Here is a 20,733-nt window from a genome sequence, read left to right as displayed (position 1 = left end):
ATATGTATTCTTTTCTTTGAGAACAAGCCAAAGGTTTTAGTTTTCTCTCTCTCTCTCTCACACACACACACACAGCAGCTGCTTCGTCTTGCATCGAGTTTTCAGCCATGGCGGCTCTACAGTACCTGGAATCGCTTTGCAATGCCCATCACGAGCTCTCCGATTGGTACACTACGCTATCAGATCTGTACCAAAGAAAGCTCTGGCACCAGCTTACTCTCAAGCTTGACCAGTTCGTTTCACTTCCCCTTTTTCAGGTCATTATTCAATTCCATTTAATACCTGTGAATTTCGTTTTGTTTTAATCGTATTTAGACCTTTTTTGGGGTGAATGCAATGGGTTTAGGTGTGTAAAAGTTAGGGTTTTGTGGAGGGTTTAGTTTTAAATTGAATTCTATTCTTATTTGCATTTGTTTCATGTAGCATGAATTGGCATGTAATATGTTGATAATTTACCTAATGATGGAATGCAATTGCATCTGGATTAGCTTATATGGAACTAATTAGGACCCTGTTTCCGAACTTAGTGGCAAAATAAGCAGATAGATTATCAAGTCAAGTGTAAGGTGTTTTTATCTACTCTATCCGTCCCCATTTATATGAGGATGTTTGACAGTTCATGGAATTTGGGAAAGAAATATAGCCTTTTGAAACATATGGTCTAAAATAAGCCATAGATATTTGTGTGATTATAAATCAATCTCATTAAGGTAAAATAAGACGGTTAAAGTTAAATTGTTTAAAAATATATAATTTATTGTTCTTTGTTGGGACAGACCAAAAAGGAAAGAATATCACTAGGATTGAGGGAGTGTTATTTTAAATCATCACAATTCAATTACATATTCCCCAAAAGAAATGCTCAATCATCTAAATGGGTGCTTTATCGGTTATCCTTGTCCTGTACTCGTGGTGTAAATTGAAGTCGAGCTGGTAAAACTAACATATTTTAGTAATAAATCTTATCACTGGGGGTCCATTCTCCAGGAATGGTGATGTTTTTGGAGCTTAGACTGTATTACTACTATATGTGTCTTTATTGCATGAAAGTTTGCACCTTTTGCTTCGGACAATCTATTTGTACCGTGCTACATTTGTGCATGATTGATTCTGAAGAACGTTACGTAAACGGGTGTTTGTTTTATTTTGTTGTGTTGGCATCTAACACTTCTCTTCTCCCTTTAGGCTGGTGACGCACTAATACAGTTGTATGACAACTTCATCACTGATTTTGAGACAAAGATCAATCTTCTCAAGCTTGCACATTTTGCGGTCATTGTTTCTCGGCAATACCCCGAAAAAGAGGCTGCTATAGGTTACCTTGAAGGAGTGACTGAGAAACTTCGTAATACTAAAGAGACACGGATAGAGGAGCCGATTCTTTATATTAAGATGCAGATTGCCCTGTTTAAGCTTGAGCAAGGGGATCAAAAGGAGTGCCAGAAACTTTTAGATGAAGGGAAGACTACACTTGACAGTATGACTGACATTGATCCATCTGTTTATGCGAGCTATTATTGGGTTTCGTCTCAGTATCATAAAGCTCGCCAGGACTTCGCCGAGTTCTACAAGAGTTCTCTTCTTTATCTTGCTTACACTTCAGTGGAATCTCTTTCTGAATCATTTAAGCTGGTACTTTGTCATTTCTTTTTTTGTCAACCTGTCCCTGCCCAATTTGCTTGTTTGTATTACTTAGCTAATTGTGTATCAATTGTCCATTTATTAAATTATCTTACTTAAATATGGTAAATTGTTGGTATCTTTGAGAAGATAGTGAGACTGGGAAATATTTGTAGTACATCTCTTTGGCTGGATTATATCTGTAGAAACCACAACTATTTTAGGCATTTAGAAGAGCCTCTTACTTAGTCTTGGTTCTCGACAGAAATGAGTTAAAGGCTCAAGCGGTACCTTATATGATGTCTTTTACAGTCTATGCTACTTGATTTTCAAGAGTATATGATGGAATCACTGGTGTGGAATTTTCATGAATCCCTGTCACATTGTAGTCACCATACTCTCCTTTTAATCAGTTAACTAGCAAGAGAATGAAAGCAATTTAAAAATGAAATTGCACCCCCCCCCCCCAAATGTGATATTTGATTTAATTGCGGACACAGTTTACTGTGTCTCCGAGTATTTAGTCTGTATTTGAGAGTAGAGATGGATGGTGTTGTCTTCTCATCCTTGACTGCAGTATCATCTCTAAGGATGTGTAAAGGAATGCTCTTTTTTTCTTTCCTAACAGAGGAAGCTTCACACAGTTTAGTGAATCTTTTGAAGGTCTTCGTTTTAATTTTTTTTAATAATGATTTGCTATTGGATCTAAATTCTCTAATATGCTCCTCATCATTCCCAAGTTCTGCATAGATTCTTCATGATTTACCCATACATCCTCGTATTAAGTTAGAGACGTCACAGTGCTATGGGCTTAAGCATTAATTCAGTACTTTGACAGTTGCTAATCAATCAAATGCTGAAAAAAGGAAAGCGTTATTGTTTAATTGCTTAATGCATCAGTGTTGAGGTGGTCTTTTCTAACAGCTGCTTTAGCCTTTGAGTAGAAATACTTGTTAGTTGTTTATGTGATTTGCAGTATTTTCTGCAATTTCAGTCTTTTAATTATAATGCATCTGAAAACGGTTACTGTTTCTTCTATTTTGTTTAGGATTTGGCTTTCGATTTGTCCCTATCAGCATTGCTGGGAGACAACATATACAACTTTGGAGAACTACTTGCTCATCCGATTGTAAGTTTATTTGACAGATTCCCTCTTTTTTTCTGTGCTTTCCATGTGCTAGAGTTATGTTCAAGTAGCTGGATATTATCTGCTAGCGCTTCTTTCTTGTGGAAATGGCTAAGTGGACTGCCCATTCAAGGAGTGTACTATTGTTGTCCTTCCCAGCTGTCAGAATATGTCTTCAGGTCTTATCGTGTTGTCATCTGTAGTATGAATAGGGAGCCGCAGTAAGCAGGATCGTCTGTTTTTCTGCTTTTTTCTGTCTTTTTGTCTCTTGCTCCAAGGGTTTCAATTCACATCTGGAAACTCCTAAACATGATTATTGGACCTTCATTATGAGTCTGCTTCTACTTTTTTGTTCACTGCTGAGAACAATTAAACAAGATAGTGGACCTCCACTATGAGTCTGCAACTCTTCTCCACCTACCCCCTCAAACCTTCTGGGGCAAAAAAAAAAAAAAAAGTATTGGATTCTTTCTATGAAGTAAGAGTCGGCCCTATTGGTGACGATGTTGGTCCTGGGATAAGTATAATGTTGACCCAATACGTATGGATGCAAAGTTGTGCCCTAGTCATTGCCGATTATTCCTTACTTTTTCTTGCTTTTGTAGAAATATAGTTCTTCTCATTGGTTCCACTGTGTTCCTCTAATGGTCCCAAATAGCCATCTTTTTCTATTTAGTTTTCTGAGTTTTAGTGCATACTTTTACATGGATGGATGGAATTTCCCTTCTCGTAAGGCATTTAGTTGATATAGTATGGGGGAAGGTTGAGACCATGTATACAAGGACTAAGAGATACCCGAATCAAACTGACAATAAACTAACTACTAAGGCATTGTATCTGAGAACTCACTGAAATCACAATAAATTCCTTTTTATCCATTATATTGGCTTCAGTTGCATGGGACGGACTAGATTTATGTGCTTACAAGATTGTGTATGTTCAATCTATCATGACTTATTCTAATTTGTTACAGATACAGAGTCTGGTGGGGACTAAGGTTGAGTGGCTCTATTATATTCTTGAAGCCTTTAACACCGGTGATTTGGTTCGCTATCAAAAATTATGCCATGTCCATCAAGCTGCTTTGAGTGCTCAACCAGCATTGGTGCAGAACGAGCAAAAGCTTCTCGAGAAGGTCAACATTCTCTGCTTGATGGAAATTATCTTCAGGTACTGTGGCAATTTCGCAGATAATGGAGTTTTATTTACTTATGCCATTAGGATTGATACTAAAGCTTTGGACAATACATTTGCATGCAGTCGCCCAGCAGACGATAGAACTATCCCTCTGAGTGTGATTGCAGAGCGCACAAAGTTAAATGTGGAGGATGTAGAATATCTACTCATGAAGAGCCTTTCTGTAAGTTCTTTTTAGTTAAATTAGAATTTAACCTCTGTTATTCTCACCAACTTCCTTGAATCATGACAGCATAATCAATGTGCATCTTTTATTGTATTATTAATTGATATCAGCATCTTTTGTTTTTCTATGGGTTGAGAAACATATTCTATTGCCCTTGTGTTTTTTGTTTTTGTTCATTGTGCCATACTAATTTAAGCAATGAGTGCAAGCTCCTCCATATGGGCAGTGCTTCGATACTATTTCCTTGTACTAAAACATTCTTATATGAGATGGAAAAATGCTTAATCCTTTTGGATTTGCGTATAGAATGTGAGATTGTATATTTCCTTTTCTTGGAGTGTTCTTCCAGATATCTTTGTTATATTTGTACTTGGTTAGGCCATTTATTCAAAAAGGAGGAAAGAGGTTATTGGATGTTTATTGTTCAGTGTTGCATTCATGCTTTTTCCTTCCCCTTACGTTCACTATTTCATCTTACATAGCTTTGTCATAACTCTTTCCTTTTATGAGAACAGTAACCTAAGATCTTTATCTTTCTATATTAGTTAACTCTAGTTTCTATGCCGGGTTTTGTGGATCTTAATACAAACGATAGACATGTTAGTAATCAGCAATTAACACTTATCCTGAATGTTTATACTTTTCCCACGTCCCCTGAATTTTCCACTTGGGCAGTCTTGATGCTGCTTGTCTTCCTCTTGATGTGGTTCATGTCTTTTGACGGTTGGTTTAATGTTGTTCTCGTGTAGGTGCATCTCATTGAGGGAATAATTGATCAAGTCGAAGGGACAGTTCATGTCTCCTGGGTGCAACCAAGAGTTTTGGGAATTACACAAATCAAGTCATTGAGGGATCGGCTAGACAATTGGGTGGATAAAGTACACACAGCTTTGTTATCTGTGGAGGCTGAAACTCCTGATTTAGTTGCTACATAATCCTTGGTTTTCCCAGTGCCTTCTCCGGTCTCTGTAATAGCCCCGCCTCATCTTTATATTTGTTTTGCTTCCGAAAAGAGCTGGTAATACAGCTGAGAAACTAGGGACACTGTTCTAGTATTCTTAGGCGTTTACTTGTATGTCCCGGTTTATGCTGAGAAATTATTGATATTTTTTCAGATAGCTGGTTGTTCTTGTATTCGATTACTTCTAGTTCATAGTGATGACATTCAAAGGGGATAACTGGAGCCAAGTTGTGATATGGCTTATTTTTACGACTGTTAGAATTTTATTATTTCTTGGACCTTCTTTTGCACTACAACTAAACAGAGCCAATAGACTTTTATATAAATTTCATGGTCAAAATCACCAAGCAAAAATGCATTATTGACACCAAAGTCAAAAACCTGTCCATTTCATCTGAAGACTTAAGAGTGATAAAGGCATTTGATGTTGTCATTTCAATCAGAGAAAAGTTTTAACAAACTTTTATAGCCGCACAATTGTTTTGTCATGTTTAGTTAAATAACATTTTCTTTCTGAGTTGAATTTTGTAATTCTCCCCATTGCTATAGCAAAACAATTACGTAACATTATTGCAGTACTCTAAATAAAAGTACATGTTTTTGGATTTGTCAATAGTATGTGAGATTATATATTTCCTTTTCTAGGAGGAGTGTTCTTCCATATATCTTTGTTATATATGTACATTGGAAGGTTACATAGCTTTGTCACAATTCTTTCCTCTTTTTCAGAATACTAACCTAACATCTTCATCTTTTCTATATTAGTTATAACTCTAGTTTTTGTGGCAAAACCATTTCAAATACCAACTACTTGTCCTTAGTGGTGGAATTAAGATTTTCACTAGGAGGTTTCAAAATATAAAAAGTTAAATACATCGAAAAATCAAAGGGAGTCAACGCATGGTAAATATACATAAAACAAAAAATTTATCTAACAATACTGTATAATTTTCTGGCGAAGTGGTGTAATCAACACCCGCCACTACTTGTTGTTTTTATACCACACTTGAGCGTGTATAAAGAAAGACGATGATTATTGCTTAAATTAGACTCCCTCCGTTTCAATAAATGTTAATATTTTTTATTAGTTCATTACAACAAGACTGTTTCTTTTCTACATTTTAAAATAATTTATTTAGATTTTTTATTTATAGCCGTACGAAAATTAATCATGTTTAAGAACACAAATTTAAAAAGTTTTCAATTCCTTTTTAAGACTTTTTAATCATAATAAAGGAAAATAAAATTCTGTACATAATGGGGGCAAAAAAAAGGAAAAAACAAAAGATTAGTGTCAACTTGTCAGTTGTCACTTAGTGAAATGTAATAAAAAAGAATGGCCCGGTTATTGCGTTTTCAGAGGCGCTATAATTTCCTTTGTCCATACTCAACTCTCTATTCAAACATCACTAACAACCAAAACCACAAAAAAATTATCATTTAACTAATAACCAAATTATTTGCAGAAATGTACTACTATTGGTTGCTATCTCTCTTTTTGATAATTATTATGCTAGTTTCAGCAACTCTCGCTCGTTACACTTCTTCTTAGCTGCTTAGCCTGTAGTCTATTTCTCTCTCTAAAAATTTTGAAGGAAAAAAAGTATGAATATTGAAGAATGCAATAAAGGTGCCATTGATTCAGGCAATGCACGTCTTCACGAACTTGGCTACAAACAAGAACTCAAGCGCGATCTTTCGTAAAACTCCACCTTCATATTAATATACTTTCTTCGTTTCATTTTACGTGACATACTTTTTCTTTTTAGTATATCGACAAAAAATATCACACTTTCCTCAAACGTCTTATCCTTAATGAGATCATTTATAGTCACATAATTTTGCAGGGTGTTATCGAACTTTACGTTTTCGTTTTCTATAATATCAGTGCTTACTGGTTTAAACACATTGTTTGGAACTGGATTGAGTTTTGGTGGGCCAATTTCTTATGTATATGGATGGTTAATTACTGGTTTATTTACTATGGTTGGTTTATCAATGGCTGAGATTTGTTCATCTTATCCAACTTCTGGTGGTCTTTATTATTGGAGTGCTATGCTTGCTGGTCCAACTTGGGCTCCTTTTGCTTCTTGGATTACTGGCTGGTAATTAAATCTTAATTAATCTCACTAATTAATTACTTTTCTATTCTAAATTTAAGTAAATCATGTCATATACTCAGTATGGAGGGGAGCCTTGACGTAACGGGTAAAGCTGCTATCATGTGACTAGGAGGTCACGGGTTCGAGCCGTGGAAACAACCTCTTGTAGAAATACAGGGTAAAACTGCGTACAATAGGCCGTTGTGGTTCGGCCCTTCCCCAGACCCCGGGCATAGCGGGAGCTTGGTGCACCGGGCTGCCCTTTTATGTGATATTTCATATATAGTCTAATTGGTACCATTTGTCATTAATCGACTTAATTCCCTTAATGCAAACATTCCAGTGCCTTGTATTGCCTTGCCCTGTTTTCTTAATCTGATTCAAATTGCATGCACCAATAATGTATTTAATTATTCACGCATTAGGGCAATTTAACCTGTTATAATAGGTTACTTACCATTTATTTTGGATTATCGATCAATATTATTAAATACAATTACCTGCTACCTTTTGAGTGACCTGGTTGTGTTAATACGTTTTACCGTCAGCGCATAAAACTTAAACTTATGGTGGCATTATCTTGTAAGAAAAAGTTGCATCCTTTAGCTTATGTTTCTCTTTGTTGTATTATAGCAGTCACCTGTCATAACTTATACTCCCTCTGTTTCAATTCTTAATTTGGAGTATGAGAGTCAAAGTTCTTAATTCGACCATGAAATTAGACAAAGATTGCTGATATGACTAACTTCGATATACATATTGCTTCATACAGTAAATGGTCTTTTTTTCAATTCATCTTGCACGTTCAACATTGTTGGTCAGGTATCATGAATACACTACTAGAAAATTGTAAATTAGTGAGGGACCAATTCTATTTTATTTCTCATTTATATATATTTAGCTTAATTTTCACTATTTTATTTCGTCTGATGATGACATGATTTGAGCTAAAATGGAGAGTGAGAATTCATATAGCCGATCCCAACTTATTTGCGACTGAAGTGTTAGCTATTGTTGTCATTGTTGTAATATAATCGCTGAAAGAATTGCAGTGGACAGTCACAACAAGTGCAGATTATTCATTGGCACAATTACTTCAAGTGATAATACTCCTTAGCACAGGTGGAGTGAATGGAGGTGGATATCAGGCCTCTAAATATGTAGTTATTGCCTTACATGCTGGAATTCTGCTCTTACATGTTTTTTTGAATAGTCTTCCTATCTCTTGGCTGTCCTTCTTTGGACAATTTGCTGCTGCTTGGAATGTTTTAGGTACTATTATTTCATATATAGTAAATCTACTCTTATCTTTATCGATATATAACAGCTACCATTGTGCCTTTTATGAGCTCTGATTGATGGATTTGAGGAATATTGCAGGTGTTTTTCTTCTTATGATACTGATTCCCGTGGTTGCAACTGAACGAGCCAGCGCTAAATTTGTATTCACTAACTTCAATACTGAAAATGAAGGTGGCATTGGCAATAAAGTGTACATCTTTGTTCTTGGACTTCTCATGAGCCAGTATACATTGTTAGGTTATGATGCTTCTGCTCATATGGTGAATCCTTTTTCTTTCTAAAATTGACTTCTCTATCGATGAAAGAAAGGTCTATGAGAAACAAACTCTCTACTTTCTCAAGGTAGGGGTAAGGACTGCGTACACATTACCCTCCCTAGATCCCACATATGGGATTTCATTGGGTTGTTGTTGTTATCGATGAAAGATAGCATGTCATCTGAATGCTGCAACATCTCTTTTTAGACCTAATGATCATGTACTATTTTGAGAAATTCTTTAGTAAGAAAAATCATACGAAAAGACAAAGGGGGATATGAGATAACCATAACGGATGCGCTGGATGGGCGTCAAGTAGTTGATATTACACCCCCCCAAACAAGAACTTCTTGTTTCCAAGGTCGGAAACTGGGATTTGATGGTATCTATAGAGCAAATTCCATAGGCTTCTCGGTTTGAGGTTGGTTGATAATGATGTGTCATTCTATCACTCAATCACATCCTGCTGTCATTGTCTCTTCAAAGTGGTTTTCATAGAATTTTTCCTTTGTCTTGTCTGTGATTACTTCTCTTTGCAGACAGAGGAAACAAAAGATGCAGATAAAAATGGGCCAAAAGGGATTGTAGGTGCCATTGGCATATCACTACTTGTTGGATGGGCATATATACTTGGTATAACCTTTGCAGTTGCAGACATACCTCATCTGTTGAATAAAAACAACGACACGGGCGGTTATGCAATTGCACAAATATTTTATGATGCATTTAAAAACAGGTTTGGAAGTGGTGTTGGTGGAATTCTTTGCTTAGGCGTAATTGCTGTTGCTGTATTCTTCTGTGGCATGAGCTCCCTGACTAGCAACTCTAGGTATTAAGTATGCTAAGCTTGACCAGAGTTTTTCCTTTGTATAATTCAAGCAAGCTCTCTTCAGACTAGACACAAATTAGCAAAATGTTGTTTGCAGGATGGCTTATGCATTCTCCCGAGACGGAGCAATGCCATTTTCGCCATTCTGGCGCAGAGTAAATGAGCAGGAGGTTCCAATAAACGCAGTCTGGATGTCAGCGCTTATAGCATTTTGCATGGCATTGACGGTATGACTACTGACTGTGTCATATACAGTCAAACTTCTCTATAGCAGTTCACTATAACGGCCAAGTTTTCTTTGAAACCAATTTTTCATGTTATGTTATGATACTTGTTCTCTATAGCAACATTTCGATATAACAACCAAAAAATGTCCTAAGCAAACGAGACTGTTATAGAAAGGTTTTACTAATTCTGTTCTGTTTATTTCACTCCCTTCCAAATGCTAATATAATAGTATGCTACTTTTTTGTGTGTGGTGGTTTCATATTAAAGTCTCTTGGAAGCTTGGTAGCATTTCAAGCGATGACATCAATAGCAACAATCGGGCTATATATCGCGTATGCCTTACCGTCCTTATTTAGAGTGACTCTGGCTCGAAAGTCTTTCACTCCAGGACCGTTCAACTTGGGACGCTATGGAGTCGTTGTTGGTTGGATCGCGGTGTTGTGGGTTGCAGTCATCTCTGTGCTCTTCTCTTTGCCTGTTGCTTACCCTATTACTGATCAAACTCTCAACTATACTCCTGTTGCAGTTGGTGGCCTTCTTATTCTTCTTCTTTCTTCTTGGTTTTTCAGTGCTAGGCATTGGTTTAAAGGCCCTATAACAAATATTGAAGTATAGTTCAACTAAGGAAGTGTTAAACTCTGATTCCTTTACTTGTATTGGACAATGTTCAAGTATATACTCCAACTACTACGTACCTTTGCTGACATAAGCCGGCAAAACTTGCGTGTGTTGTTCAATTATTCACATAGTTTTGCCAAACTGACAAGACTTAGTACTATCTTCACTCTACTTATCTTGTTAAATTGTTCATAGGTCGTGTCGAAATGACAAAACTTGTATGTGTTGTTCAATTATTCGTGTAATTGTATTGCACAATGTTCAAGTATATACTCCAACTATTACGTACCTTTGCCGACATAGGCCGGCAAAACTTGCCCGTGTTGTTCAATTATTCACATAGTTTTGCCGAACTGACAAGACTTAGTACTATCTTCATTCTACTTATCTTGTTAAATTGTTCATAAATCGTGTCAGATGAGCAAAACTTGTCTGTGTTGTTCAATTATTCATAAGTTTTTCCGGACTAGCAAGACGTGCTACTATCTTCATTATATTGTTAAATTATTCACAAATTTCCCTATGGACAAATCTTGCATGTGTTCTTATTCGATGTAAATATGCCCCAAAGAGGCCAATGTTGTGTTCCTTCAATCTATTCAGACAAGTAAACAGATACAATATGGAGCGAATAAAATAAATGCAACTCTGCAGATTTTCAATGCAAGTAATTTAGGAATGCAAGTATTCTGCCCCCAAACAATAAACAAACCAATAATAATCAATGCATAGGAACCAGATTTTAACTTCTATGAGGAAGTGCCGAAAGTGGTACCAATACAGGTGAAATTCCCAAATTGGCCTCTAAATTGTTGGGAGATGGAGACCTTAAGCAGGATCAGTAGTGTGCTAGGGAATCCAATTTATGCTGATGAGGCTACGACAAGAGTGGAGAGATCCGTAGCCTGGATTCATGCAAATGGCGTGCACTATAATATACGAAAAATTTGAAAATCGGTCTGAATTCCAGATTCTTAGCCTTAGAATGCCAAAACACAAGAAACGTTCATGCCTGAAACCATGACTATTGTTCATTAGGTCATTTTTTATTGCCCCACAAAATTTTAGATGATTCGGATCCGGTATCCTGGATTCATGCAGATGGCGTGGACTATAACACAATTATTTTTTAGAAATCGGCCCGAATTGAAATTTTTTGGCCCTAAAATGCCAAAAAGATTAGGAGCGGTCATGCCAAAGTCATGACTATTATTCATTAAATCATTTTTTATTGGCCCGCAAAATATTAGGTGATTCAGATCCGATAGCCCGTATTCATGCAACTGGCATGGATTATAACACACAAAAAGTTGGAAATCGATCAGAATTTTAGTTTTTTGGCCCTAAAATACCAAAAATAAGGAACGGTCATGCCGAAGCCATGATGATTGTTCATTAGGTCATTTTTTATAGCCTCGCAAAATTTTAAGCTATTCAGATCCGGTATCCCGGATTCATGCAGATTGCGTGGATTATAGCACACGAAAATTTAAAAATCGGCCTGAATTTTAGTTTTTTGGCCCTAAAATACCAAAAAATAAGGAACGGTCATGCCAAAGCCATGTCTATTGTTCATTAGGTCATTTTTATGGGCCCGCAAAATATTAGGTGATTCGGATCTGGTATTCCGGATTCACGTGGATGGCGTGGACTATTCACACAAAAAATTGCAAATCGATCAGAATTTCAGTTTTTTGGCTCTAAAATGCCAAAAAAAGAGGTACGGTCATGCTGAAGCCATGACTATTGTTCATTCATTAGGTCTTTTTTGATAGCCCCGTAAAATTTTAGGCGATTAGAATTTGATAACCCGGATTCATGCAGATGGCGTCGACTATATCACACGAGAAATTAGAAATCGGCCCGAATTTCAATTTTTTGCCTTTAAAATGCCAAAAAATGAGGAACGGACATGCCGAAATTATAACTATTGTTCATTAGGTCATTTTTGTGGCCCTACAAAAGTTTAGGCGATTCATATCCTGTAGTCCGATTTCATGCAAATGGCGTAGATGAAAATTTAAAAATCAGCCCGAATTTTAGTTTTTTACCCTAAAATGCCAAAAAGGAACGATCACGCCGAAACCATGACTATTGTTCATTAGGTTATTGTTTATGGCTCCGCAAACTATTAGGGAATTCGGATCCGACAGCTTGGATTCATGCAAATGACATGGATTATAGCACACGGAAATTTAGAAATCGACCCGAATTCTAATTTTTGGCCTTAAAATGCCAAAGAATGAGAAACGATCATGTCGAAGCCATGACTATTGTTCATCAGGTCATTTTTTATGGACCTGCAAAATTTCAGACGATTAGGATTGGTATTATTTTTGATAATTGTGATGGTGGAAGCCATGTACACAAGGTCACAATTGTGTACACGGGCTAAATATAAAAATTTATCAATTTTAGCTACGTAGACTCCTTTCATGCCTTAATTGAGTTATCTTAACATGTTATGTTCATCATCATTAATCTATTTTCACAATGTCCTACTTGTCTTATCTCTTGCTTGCTACAGTACACAAAAATTTAGAAATCGGTCCGAATTAAAGGTTTTTGGTCCTAAAATACAAAACAAATGAAGGACAATCATTAGGTCATTTTTTATGGCCACGCAAAATTTTAAGCAATTCAGATCGGGTAGCCTGGATTCATGCATATGTGTGGACTATAGAAAATAATTTTTTTGAATTCAACCCGAATTCTAAATCTTTGGCCCTAAAATGCCAAAAAAGAGGAACATACATGCCTAAGCCATGACTATTTTTAATTAGGTCATTTTTGATAGCCCCGTAAAATTTTAGGCGATTCGGATCCGGTAGCCCGAATTCATACATATGATGTAGACTATGCACTCAAAAATTTGGAAATCGACCTGAATTTTAGTTTTTTGGCCCTAAAATACCAAAACCTGAGGAACGGTCATACCAAATACATGCATATTGATCATTAGGTCATTTTTATGGCCTCATAAAATTTTAGACGATTCGGATCCGATAGCCCGAATTTATGCAGATGGCGTGGACAATAACTCACGAAAATTTAAAAATCGACCTGAATTCCAGTTTTTTTTTAGCCCTAATACGCCAAAAAACGAGGAATAGTCATGCTGAAACCATGAATATTGTTCATTAGGTCATTTTTTATGACCCCATAAAATTTTAGGCGATTCGGATCCGCTCGACCGGATTCATACAGATGGCATGTACTATAGCGCACAAAAATTTAGAAATTGGCACGGATTCAGGTTTTTGGCCTTAAAATTCCAAATAAAGAGAAACTATATTTTAGGAGATTCGGATTTGGTAGCTCGAATTCATGCTGATGGCGTGGACTAGCACACAAAAGTTTAGAAATCGGCCTGAATTCTAATTTTTTTGCCCTAAAATTTCAAAGAAATGAGGAATGGTCATGCTGGAGCCATGACTATTGTTCATTAGTTATTTTATAGCCCCGCAAAAGTTTTAGCGATTCGGATCCGATAGTCCGGATTCATGCTGATGGAGTGGATTATAGCACACGAAAATTTAAAAATCGTCACAAATTCTAGTTTTTGGCCCTAAAATGCCCAAAAACGAGAAACGGTCATGTCGAAGTCATGACTATTGATCATTAGGTAATGTTTTATGACTCAGCAAAATTTTAGGCGATTCAGATTTGGTTGTCCGGATTCATGCCGATGGCGTGGACTATAGCACACGAAAATTTAAAAATACATCTGAATTCCAATATTTTGGCCCAAAAAGACCAAAAAAGAGGACGGTCATGCAGAAACCATGACTATTGTTCATTAGGCCATTGTTATGGACGAGCAAAATTTTAGGCTATTCGGATTCGATTGCCCGGATTCATGCAGATGACGAGGATTATAGCACACGGAAATTTTGAAATCGGTCCGAATTCTAGTTTTTTGCGCTAAAACGCCAAAAACGAATAACGGTCATACCGAAGCCACGACTATTGTCATTAGGTCATTTTTATGGTCCCGTAAAATTTTAAGAGATTCGGGCCAGCCCGAATTCATGTAGATGAAGTGGATTATAGCATAGGAAAATTTTAAAATCGGCCTGAATTCTAATATTTTGGCCCCAAAATGTCAAAATAAAGAGGAACGGTCATACCGAAACCATGACTATTGTTCATTAGGTCATTTTTTATTGCCCCACAAAATTTTAGTCGATTTAGATTCGGTAACCCGGATTCATGCAAATGACGTGGACTATAGCATACAAATATTTGGGAATCGGCCCGAATTATTTAGTGTTTTTCCTAAAATACCAAAAAAGAGTAACGGCCATGCCGAAGCCATGACTATTGTTCGTAAGGTGATTTTTGATGTCCTCGCAAAATTTTAGGCGATTCGGATCCGGTAACCCGGATTCATATAGATGACGCGAACTATAGCGTACGAAAATTTGGGAATCAATCCGAATTTTAATTTTTTGGCCCTTAAATACCAAAAAACGAGGAACGATCTTGTTGAAGCCAAGATAAATGTTCAATAGGTCATTTTTATGGCAGCGCAAAAGTTTAGGCGATTTGAATCGATCAGAATTCTAGTTTTTGGCCCTAAAATGTCAAAACCCGAGGAACGGTCATGCCCGAGCGATTACTATTATTCATTAGGTCATTTTAAAGGCCTCACTAAATTTTAGGCGATTAAGATCCGGTAGCCGTATTCATGCAGATGGCGTGGTCTATAGCACACGAAAATTTGAAAATAAGCCATAATTCTAGGTTTTGGCCCTAAAATAACAATAAACGAGAAACAGTCATGCCGAAGCCATGACTATTATTCATTAGGTCATTTTTAAGACCTCCCAAAATTTTAGGCGATACGGATTCAGTAACCGGATTCATGCATATGGCATGGACTATATCACACGAAAATTTGGAAATCGGCCCGAATTTCAGTTTTTATGTCCTAAAATATCAAAAAATAAGGAACAATTATGCTGAAACCATGACTATTGTTTATTAGGTCATTTTTATGGCCCACCAAAATTTTAAGCTATTCGGATTCGGTAGCGCGAATTCATGTGAATCCCTAAAATGCCAAAAAAAATGAGGAACGGTCATGCCAAAGCCATGTTCATTAGGTCATTTTTTATGGCCCCGCAAAAATTTTAGGTAATTCAGATCCAGTAGCTCGTATTCATGCAAATGACGTGGACTAAAGCGCACAAAAATATTAAATCGGCCCGAATTCAGTTTTTTGGTCCTAAAATGCCAAAATATAAAGAACAGACATGCCAAAACCATAGCTATTGTTCATTAGGTCATTTTTATGGCCTCACAAAAATTAAGACGATTCGGATATGGTATCCCGTATTCATGCAGAAGACGTGGACTATAGCATATAATTTTTTTGGAATAGGCCCGAATTCTAATGTTTTGACCCTAAAATGCCAAAAACGAGGAACAGTCATGTGGAAGCCATGACTGTTGTTCGTTAGGTTATTTTTGTGGCCTCGCAATATTTTAGGTGAATCGGATCCGGTAGACCGAATTCTTGCAGATGACGTGAACTATAACATACGAAAATTTGGGAATCGACCTACATTCCAGTTTTTTGGCTCTAAAATGCCAAAAAATCAGGAACGGGCATGCCGAAGCCATGACTATTTTTTATTAGGTAATTTTTGGTGGACCGGCAAAATTTTAGGCAAATCGGATCCGGTAGCCCGAATTCATGCAGATGATGTGGATTATTGCACATGAAAATTTAGAAATTGGCTCGAATTCAGTTTTTTGACCCTAAAATATAAAAAATACAAGGAACGGTCATGCCGAAGCCATGACTATTGTTCATTAGTTTATTTTATATCCCCGTAAAAATTTAGGCGATTCAAATCCGGTACCCTGAATTCATGCCCAATGACGTGGACTATAACACACATAAATTTAAAAATCTGCCCATATTTCAATTTTTTCTCCCTGAGATGCCAAAAATGAGGAATGGTCATGCCGAAGCCATGACTATTGTTCATAAGGTCATTTTTATGGTCCCGCAAAATTTTAGGTGATTTGGATCTGGTAGCATGGACTCATGCAAATGGAGTTGACTATATCACAAGGAAATTTAGAATCGGCCTGAATTCTAATTGCTTAGCCCTAAAATACCAAAAAATGAAGAACGGTCATGCCGAAACCATGGCTATTGTTCATTAGGTCATTTTTTGTGGCCTCGCAAAACTTTAGGCGATTCGGATTCGGTAGCCCGAATTCATGCAGATGGCATGGATTATAGCATACAAAAATTTATAAATCGGCCTAAATTCCAATCTTTGGGCCCTAGAATGCCAAAAAAAGAGGAACGATCATGCCTAAGATATGACTATTGTTAATTAGGTCATTTTTATGGCCTTGTATAATTTTAAGTGATTCGTCCGGTAGTCCGAATTCATGCAGATGGCGTGGACTATAGGACATAAAAATTTAGAAAACAGCCTGAATTCCAATTTTTGGCCCTAAATACCAAAAATGAGGAACGGTCATGCCGAAGCCATGACTATTGTTTATGAGATCATTTTTTATGGTCTCATAAAATTTTAGGCGATTCGTATCCGATAGCTAGGATTCACGCAGATGGCATGGACTATGCATATGACAATTTAGAAATCGGCCTGAATTCTATTTTTTGCCCTAAAATACCAAAAGGGGAACGGTCATGCCGAAGCCATGATTATTGTTCATTAGGTCATTTTTTATGTCCCCGTAAAATTTTAGGCAATTCGGATCCTGTAGCCCGGATTCATACAGATGACGTGAACTATAGCATATGAAAATTTGGAAATCGGTCTGAATTCTAATTTTTTGGCCCTAAAATGCGAACGGTAATAGTAAAGCAATGACTATTGTTCATAAGGTTATTTTATATGGGCCTGTAAAAGTTTAGAATATTCGGGACCGGTCGCCCGAATTCATGCAGATGACGTGGATTATAGCAGAAGAAAATTTGGGATCGTCATGAATTTTTATTTTGTGGCCCTAAAACACCAAAAAAACTCGGAACGGTCATGGTGAAGCGATAACTGTTGTTCATTAGGTCGGTTATATGGGCCTGCAAGATTCGATGTCGGTCACCCGAATGCATGTAGTTGGCATTGACTATAGCACCCGAAAACCTAGGAATCATCTTGAATTCCTATTTTATGGCCTTAAAACGCCAAAAATAAAGAACGGTGATGGAGAAGCGATGACTATTGTACATTAGATTTTTTTTGGGCCCGAAAATTTTTAAGAGATTCGGGGCCGGTCGCCTGAATTCATGCAGATGTCATGGATTATAGCACACGAAAATCTGGGAATCGACGTGAATTCCTGTTTAATAGCCCTAAAATGCCAAAAGCGAGGAACAGTCATGCCGAAGCCATGACTATTGTTCATTATGTCATCATTTATGGCCCCATAAAATTTTAGGCGATTCGAATCGAGTAGCCTAGATTCATGCAGATGAGGTGGATCATAGCACACGAAAATTTGGAAATTAGCTTGAATTCCAATATTTTCGCCCTAAAATGCCAAAACTGAGGAACGGTCATGCCGAAGCGATGACTATTGTTCATTAGGTCATTTTTTAAGGCACTACAAAATTTTAGGTGATTCGGATCCGGTAGACCAGATTCATACAGATGGTGTGGACTATATAGCAAACAAAAATTTAGAAATTAGCCTGAATTTCAGTTTTTTGGTTCAAAAGGCCATAAAATGAAGAACGGTAATGCCGAAGCCATGACTATTGTTCATTAGGTTATTTTTTAAGGCTCTGCAAACTATTTGGGGATTCGGATCCGGTAGTTTGGATTCATGCAAATGGCAGGGATTATAGCACACGAAAATTTAAAAATCGTCTTAAATTCAAGGTTCTTTTTGTCCTTATATGCCAAAATATAAGCAACGGTCATGCCGAAACCATGATTATTGTCCATTTGGTCATTTTTATGGCCCCGCAAAATTTTACGATATGCGGGACCGGTCGCTCGAATTCATGCAGACGGTGTGGACTGTCGCACAAGAAAATCTAGGAATTATCCTAAATTCCTGTATTATGGCCCTAAAACGCCAAAAAACTTGGAACGATCATGGCGAAGCAATAACTATTGTTCATTAGGTCATTTTTAAGGGTCCGTAAAATTTTATATGATTCGGTGTCGGTCGCCTGGATTCATATAGATGGCGTGGACTATAGCACATGAAAATCCGGGAATCGTCTTGAATTCCTGTTTTATGACCCTAAAACGCTAAAAAATGAGGAACAATCATGGAGAATCGATGACTATTATTCATTAGGTTGATTTTTGGGCACGCTAAATTTTAATAGATTCGGAGTTGGTTGCCTGAATTCATGCAGATGGCTTGTTCTATAACACACGAAAATTTGGGAATCGTTCTGAATTCCTATTTTATGGCACTAAAACGCCAAAGAATAAGGAACGATCATGGTGAAGTGATGACTATTGTTCATTAGGTCATTTTAGATGATCCCGCAAAATTTTAGGAGATTCAGGGTCGGTCGCCCGAATTCATACAAATGGCGTGGACTATAGCACACGAAAATATGAGAATTAACTTGAATTCATGTTTTATGGCCCTAAAATGCCAAAAAACGTGGAACGGTTATGGCGAAACGAATACTATTGTGCATTAGGTTATTTTTTATTGGCCCATAAAATTTTAAAAGATTCGGGGTCGGTCGCCCGAATTCATCCAGATTTCTTGGACTATAGCACACGAAAATCTGGGAATCGTCCTGAATTCCTGTTTTATTGCCCTAAAACGTAAAAAAAATGAGGAATGGTCATGGCGAAGCATTGACTATTATTCATTAGGTCGTTATTTATGGGCTCGCAAAATTTTAGGAAATTCGGGTCCCATTGCCCGAATTCAAGCAGATGGCGTGGGAATCATCCTGAATTCCTACTTTATGGACCTAAAACGCCATAAAATGAGGAACGGTCATGGAAAAGCGATGACTATTGTTCATTAGGTCATTGTTTTGGGCCCAAAAAATTTAGAAAATGCGGAGCCGGTCGCCCGAATTCATGCAAATGGCGTGGACTATAGCACATGAAAATTTGGGAATCGTCTTGAATTCCTCTTTTATGGTACTAAAATGCCAAAAAAAATGAGGAACGATCCTGGCGAAGCGATGACTATTACTTTTTTGGTGTTTTGGCGTTTTATGTTCCTCGTTTTTTGGCGTTTTAAGGCCATAAAACGATATTAGTCACGACGAAGCAATGAGTATTAGTCACCAGGCAATTTTCGATGGACCCACCAAATTTGAGGTCAATCGTAGTCCGTCAACTTTTTTAGCATCGCTAGGATCCAAGTGGTCGTGCATAGCACGCGTAGGTTCCATGTGGTCGTGCGGATAGGGGCGGATTTAGGGGGAGGAAGGGGTTTCACACGAAACCCTTTTGCCGAAAAATTACACTGTACATATAAGGCAAAATTCGGTTTGTACCTCTACATATTATATTTTGAATCCCCTTGATATTGCCCAAAAGCATAGCTCAGTGGTCAAAGGGGTTCAAAATCTTTATTAGGTTGCTAGTTCAATTCCACTAGCCACAATTTTTTAAATTTTTTTAATTTTTTTTACCCCTCAGCGAAAATACTGCCTCCGCCACTGCGTGTAATGTATTCTTATGACCCCAAAATTTCAAAAAACGATGTATGTCATGATTAATATTCCTCCGCATATGATGAATACACTAATTTTTAGGCCAATTAGAATCCGTCAACCAAATTCAGGCAAATCATCATGTATATGTCATTGTGATTTACCTTGTGAATACAGCTTCCTTTTCCCCATGAATTTTGCTCTTGATAGGGTCGATTAACCTCGCTGCTAACGGAGAAACTTCTTATGATAGCACAAAAGTTTTAATGCAAAGACGGTTTATATATCAGTTTCCCAATCCATTACTTTCTAGGTTTCTATTTCCAACTCCTAGTATTTCTGGGAGAACTTATAAATAAATACATACATATCTATATCTATTTATTAAATGAGATATTGACTATCAAGTTCTCTAATGAAAGCAAAATGTATCTTAATTTTGACTTTGCTAAAGATGATACTACCAACTATTATAGTATTATTAGGAAGAATGCTTAAATACTTAGCAATAAATAATCCTTCACCATAGACTCCTTCATCCTTGTCATAAGATAATGACTTAATAATCGGATAGGTAAAGTGACACCTTTTTGACATAATAAGGCGAAAAACATCTTTATATGAAGTTATAGGAAGAAATTACTTTTGAACTTATCTTAATTGTAGCGAGAAATATACATGCAAACCACG

The 20,733-nt window shown here is 36.9% G+C and overlaps 2 protein-coding genes across 2 annotated transcripts; both read left to right on the top strand.

Annotated features, from left to right (window-relative positions):
- Positions 1-5,396, top strand: LOC107806446 (26S proteasome non-ATPase regulatory subunit 13 homolog B-like). The gene is made up of 6 exons (XM_016630606.2): positions 1-257; positions 1,186-1,632; positions 2,669-2,749; positions 3,720-3,916; positions 4,007-4,106; positions 4,859-5,396. Exons 1-6 carry the CDS (start codon positions 108-110, stop codon positions 5,042-5,044), a joined length of 1,161 nt encoding a protein of 386 aa, XP_016486092.1. The 5' UTR covers positions 1-107; the 3' UTR covers positions 5,045-5,396.
- Positions 5,397-6,535: 1,139 nt separating this feature from the next.
- LOC107806444 (amino-acid permease BAT1 homolog) lies at positions 6,536-10,547 on the top strand. Its single transcript, XM_016630604.2, has 8 exons — positions 6,536-6,770; positions 6,918-7,175; positions 7,976-7,994; positions 8,225-8,444; positions 8,553-8,734; positions 9,271-9,560; positions 9,658-9,787; positions 10,056-10,547. The coding sequence occupies exons 1-8, from the start codon at positions 6,676-6,678 to the stop codon at positions 10,401-10,403; spliced, it is 1,542 nt and encodes a 513-aa protein (XP_016486090.2). The 5' UTR covers positions 6,536-6,675; the 3' UTR covers positions 10,404-10,547.
- The last annotated feature ends 10,186 nt before the right edge of the window (positions 10,548-20,733 follow it).

The sequence above is a fragment of the Nicotiana tabacum genome, chromosome 13, assembly GCF_000715075.1.
Source record: "Nicotiana tabacum cultivar K326 chromosome 13, ASM71507v2, whole genome shotgun sequence".
Taxonomy (NCBI): domain Eukaryota; kingdom Viridiplantae; phylum Streptophyta; class Magnoliopsida; order Solanales; family Solanaceae; genus Nicotiana; species Nicotiana tabacum.
Note: the sequence above shows the minus strand (reverse complement) of the source record. Positions and strands in the feature narration are given on the sequence as shown.

Coding starts and splice junctions, on each gene's coding strand:
- LOC107806446 (XM_016630606.2), top strand. CDS start 108: ATGGCGGCTCTACAGTACCTGGAATCGCTTTGCAATGCCCATCACGAG. Junction 258..1,185: donor TTTCACTTCCCCTTTTTCAG/GTCATTATTCAA, acceptor TTCTCCCTTTAG/GCTGGTGACGCACTAATACA. Junction 2,750..3,719: donor AACTACTTGCTCATCCGATT/GTAAGTTTATTT, acceptor AATTTGTTACAG/ATACAGAGTCTGGTGGGGAC.
- LOC107806444 (XM_016630604.2), top strand. CDS start 6,676: ATGAATATTGAAGAATGCAATAAAGGTGCCATTGATTCAGGCAATGCA. Junction 9,561..9,657: donor TCCCTGACTAGCAACTCTAG/GTATTAAGTATG, acceptor TGTTGTTTGCAG/GATGGCTTATGCATTCTCCC. Junction 9,788..10,055: donor CATTTTGCATGGCATTGACG/GTATGACTACTG, acceptor TTCATATTAAAG/TCTCTTGGAAGCTTGGTAGC.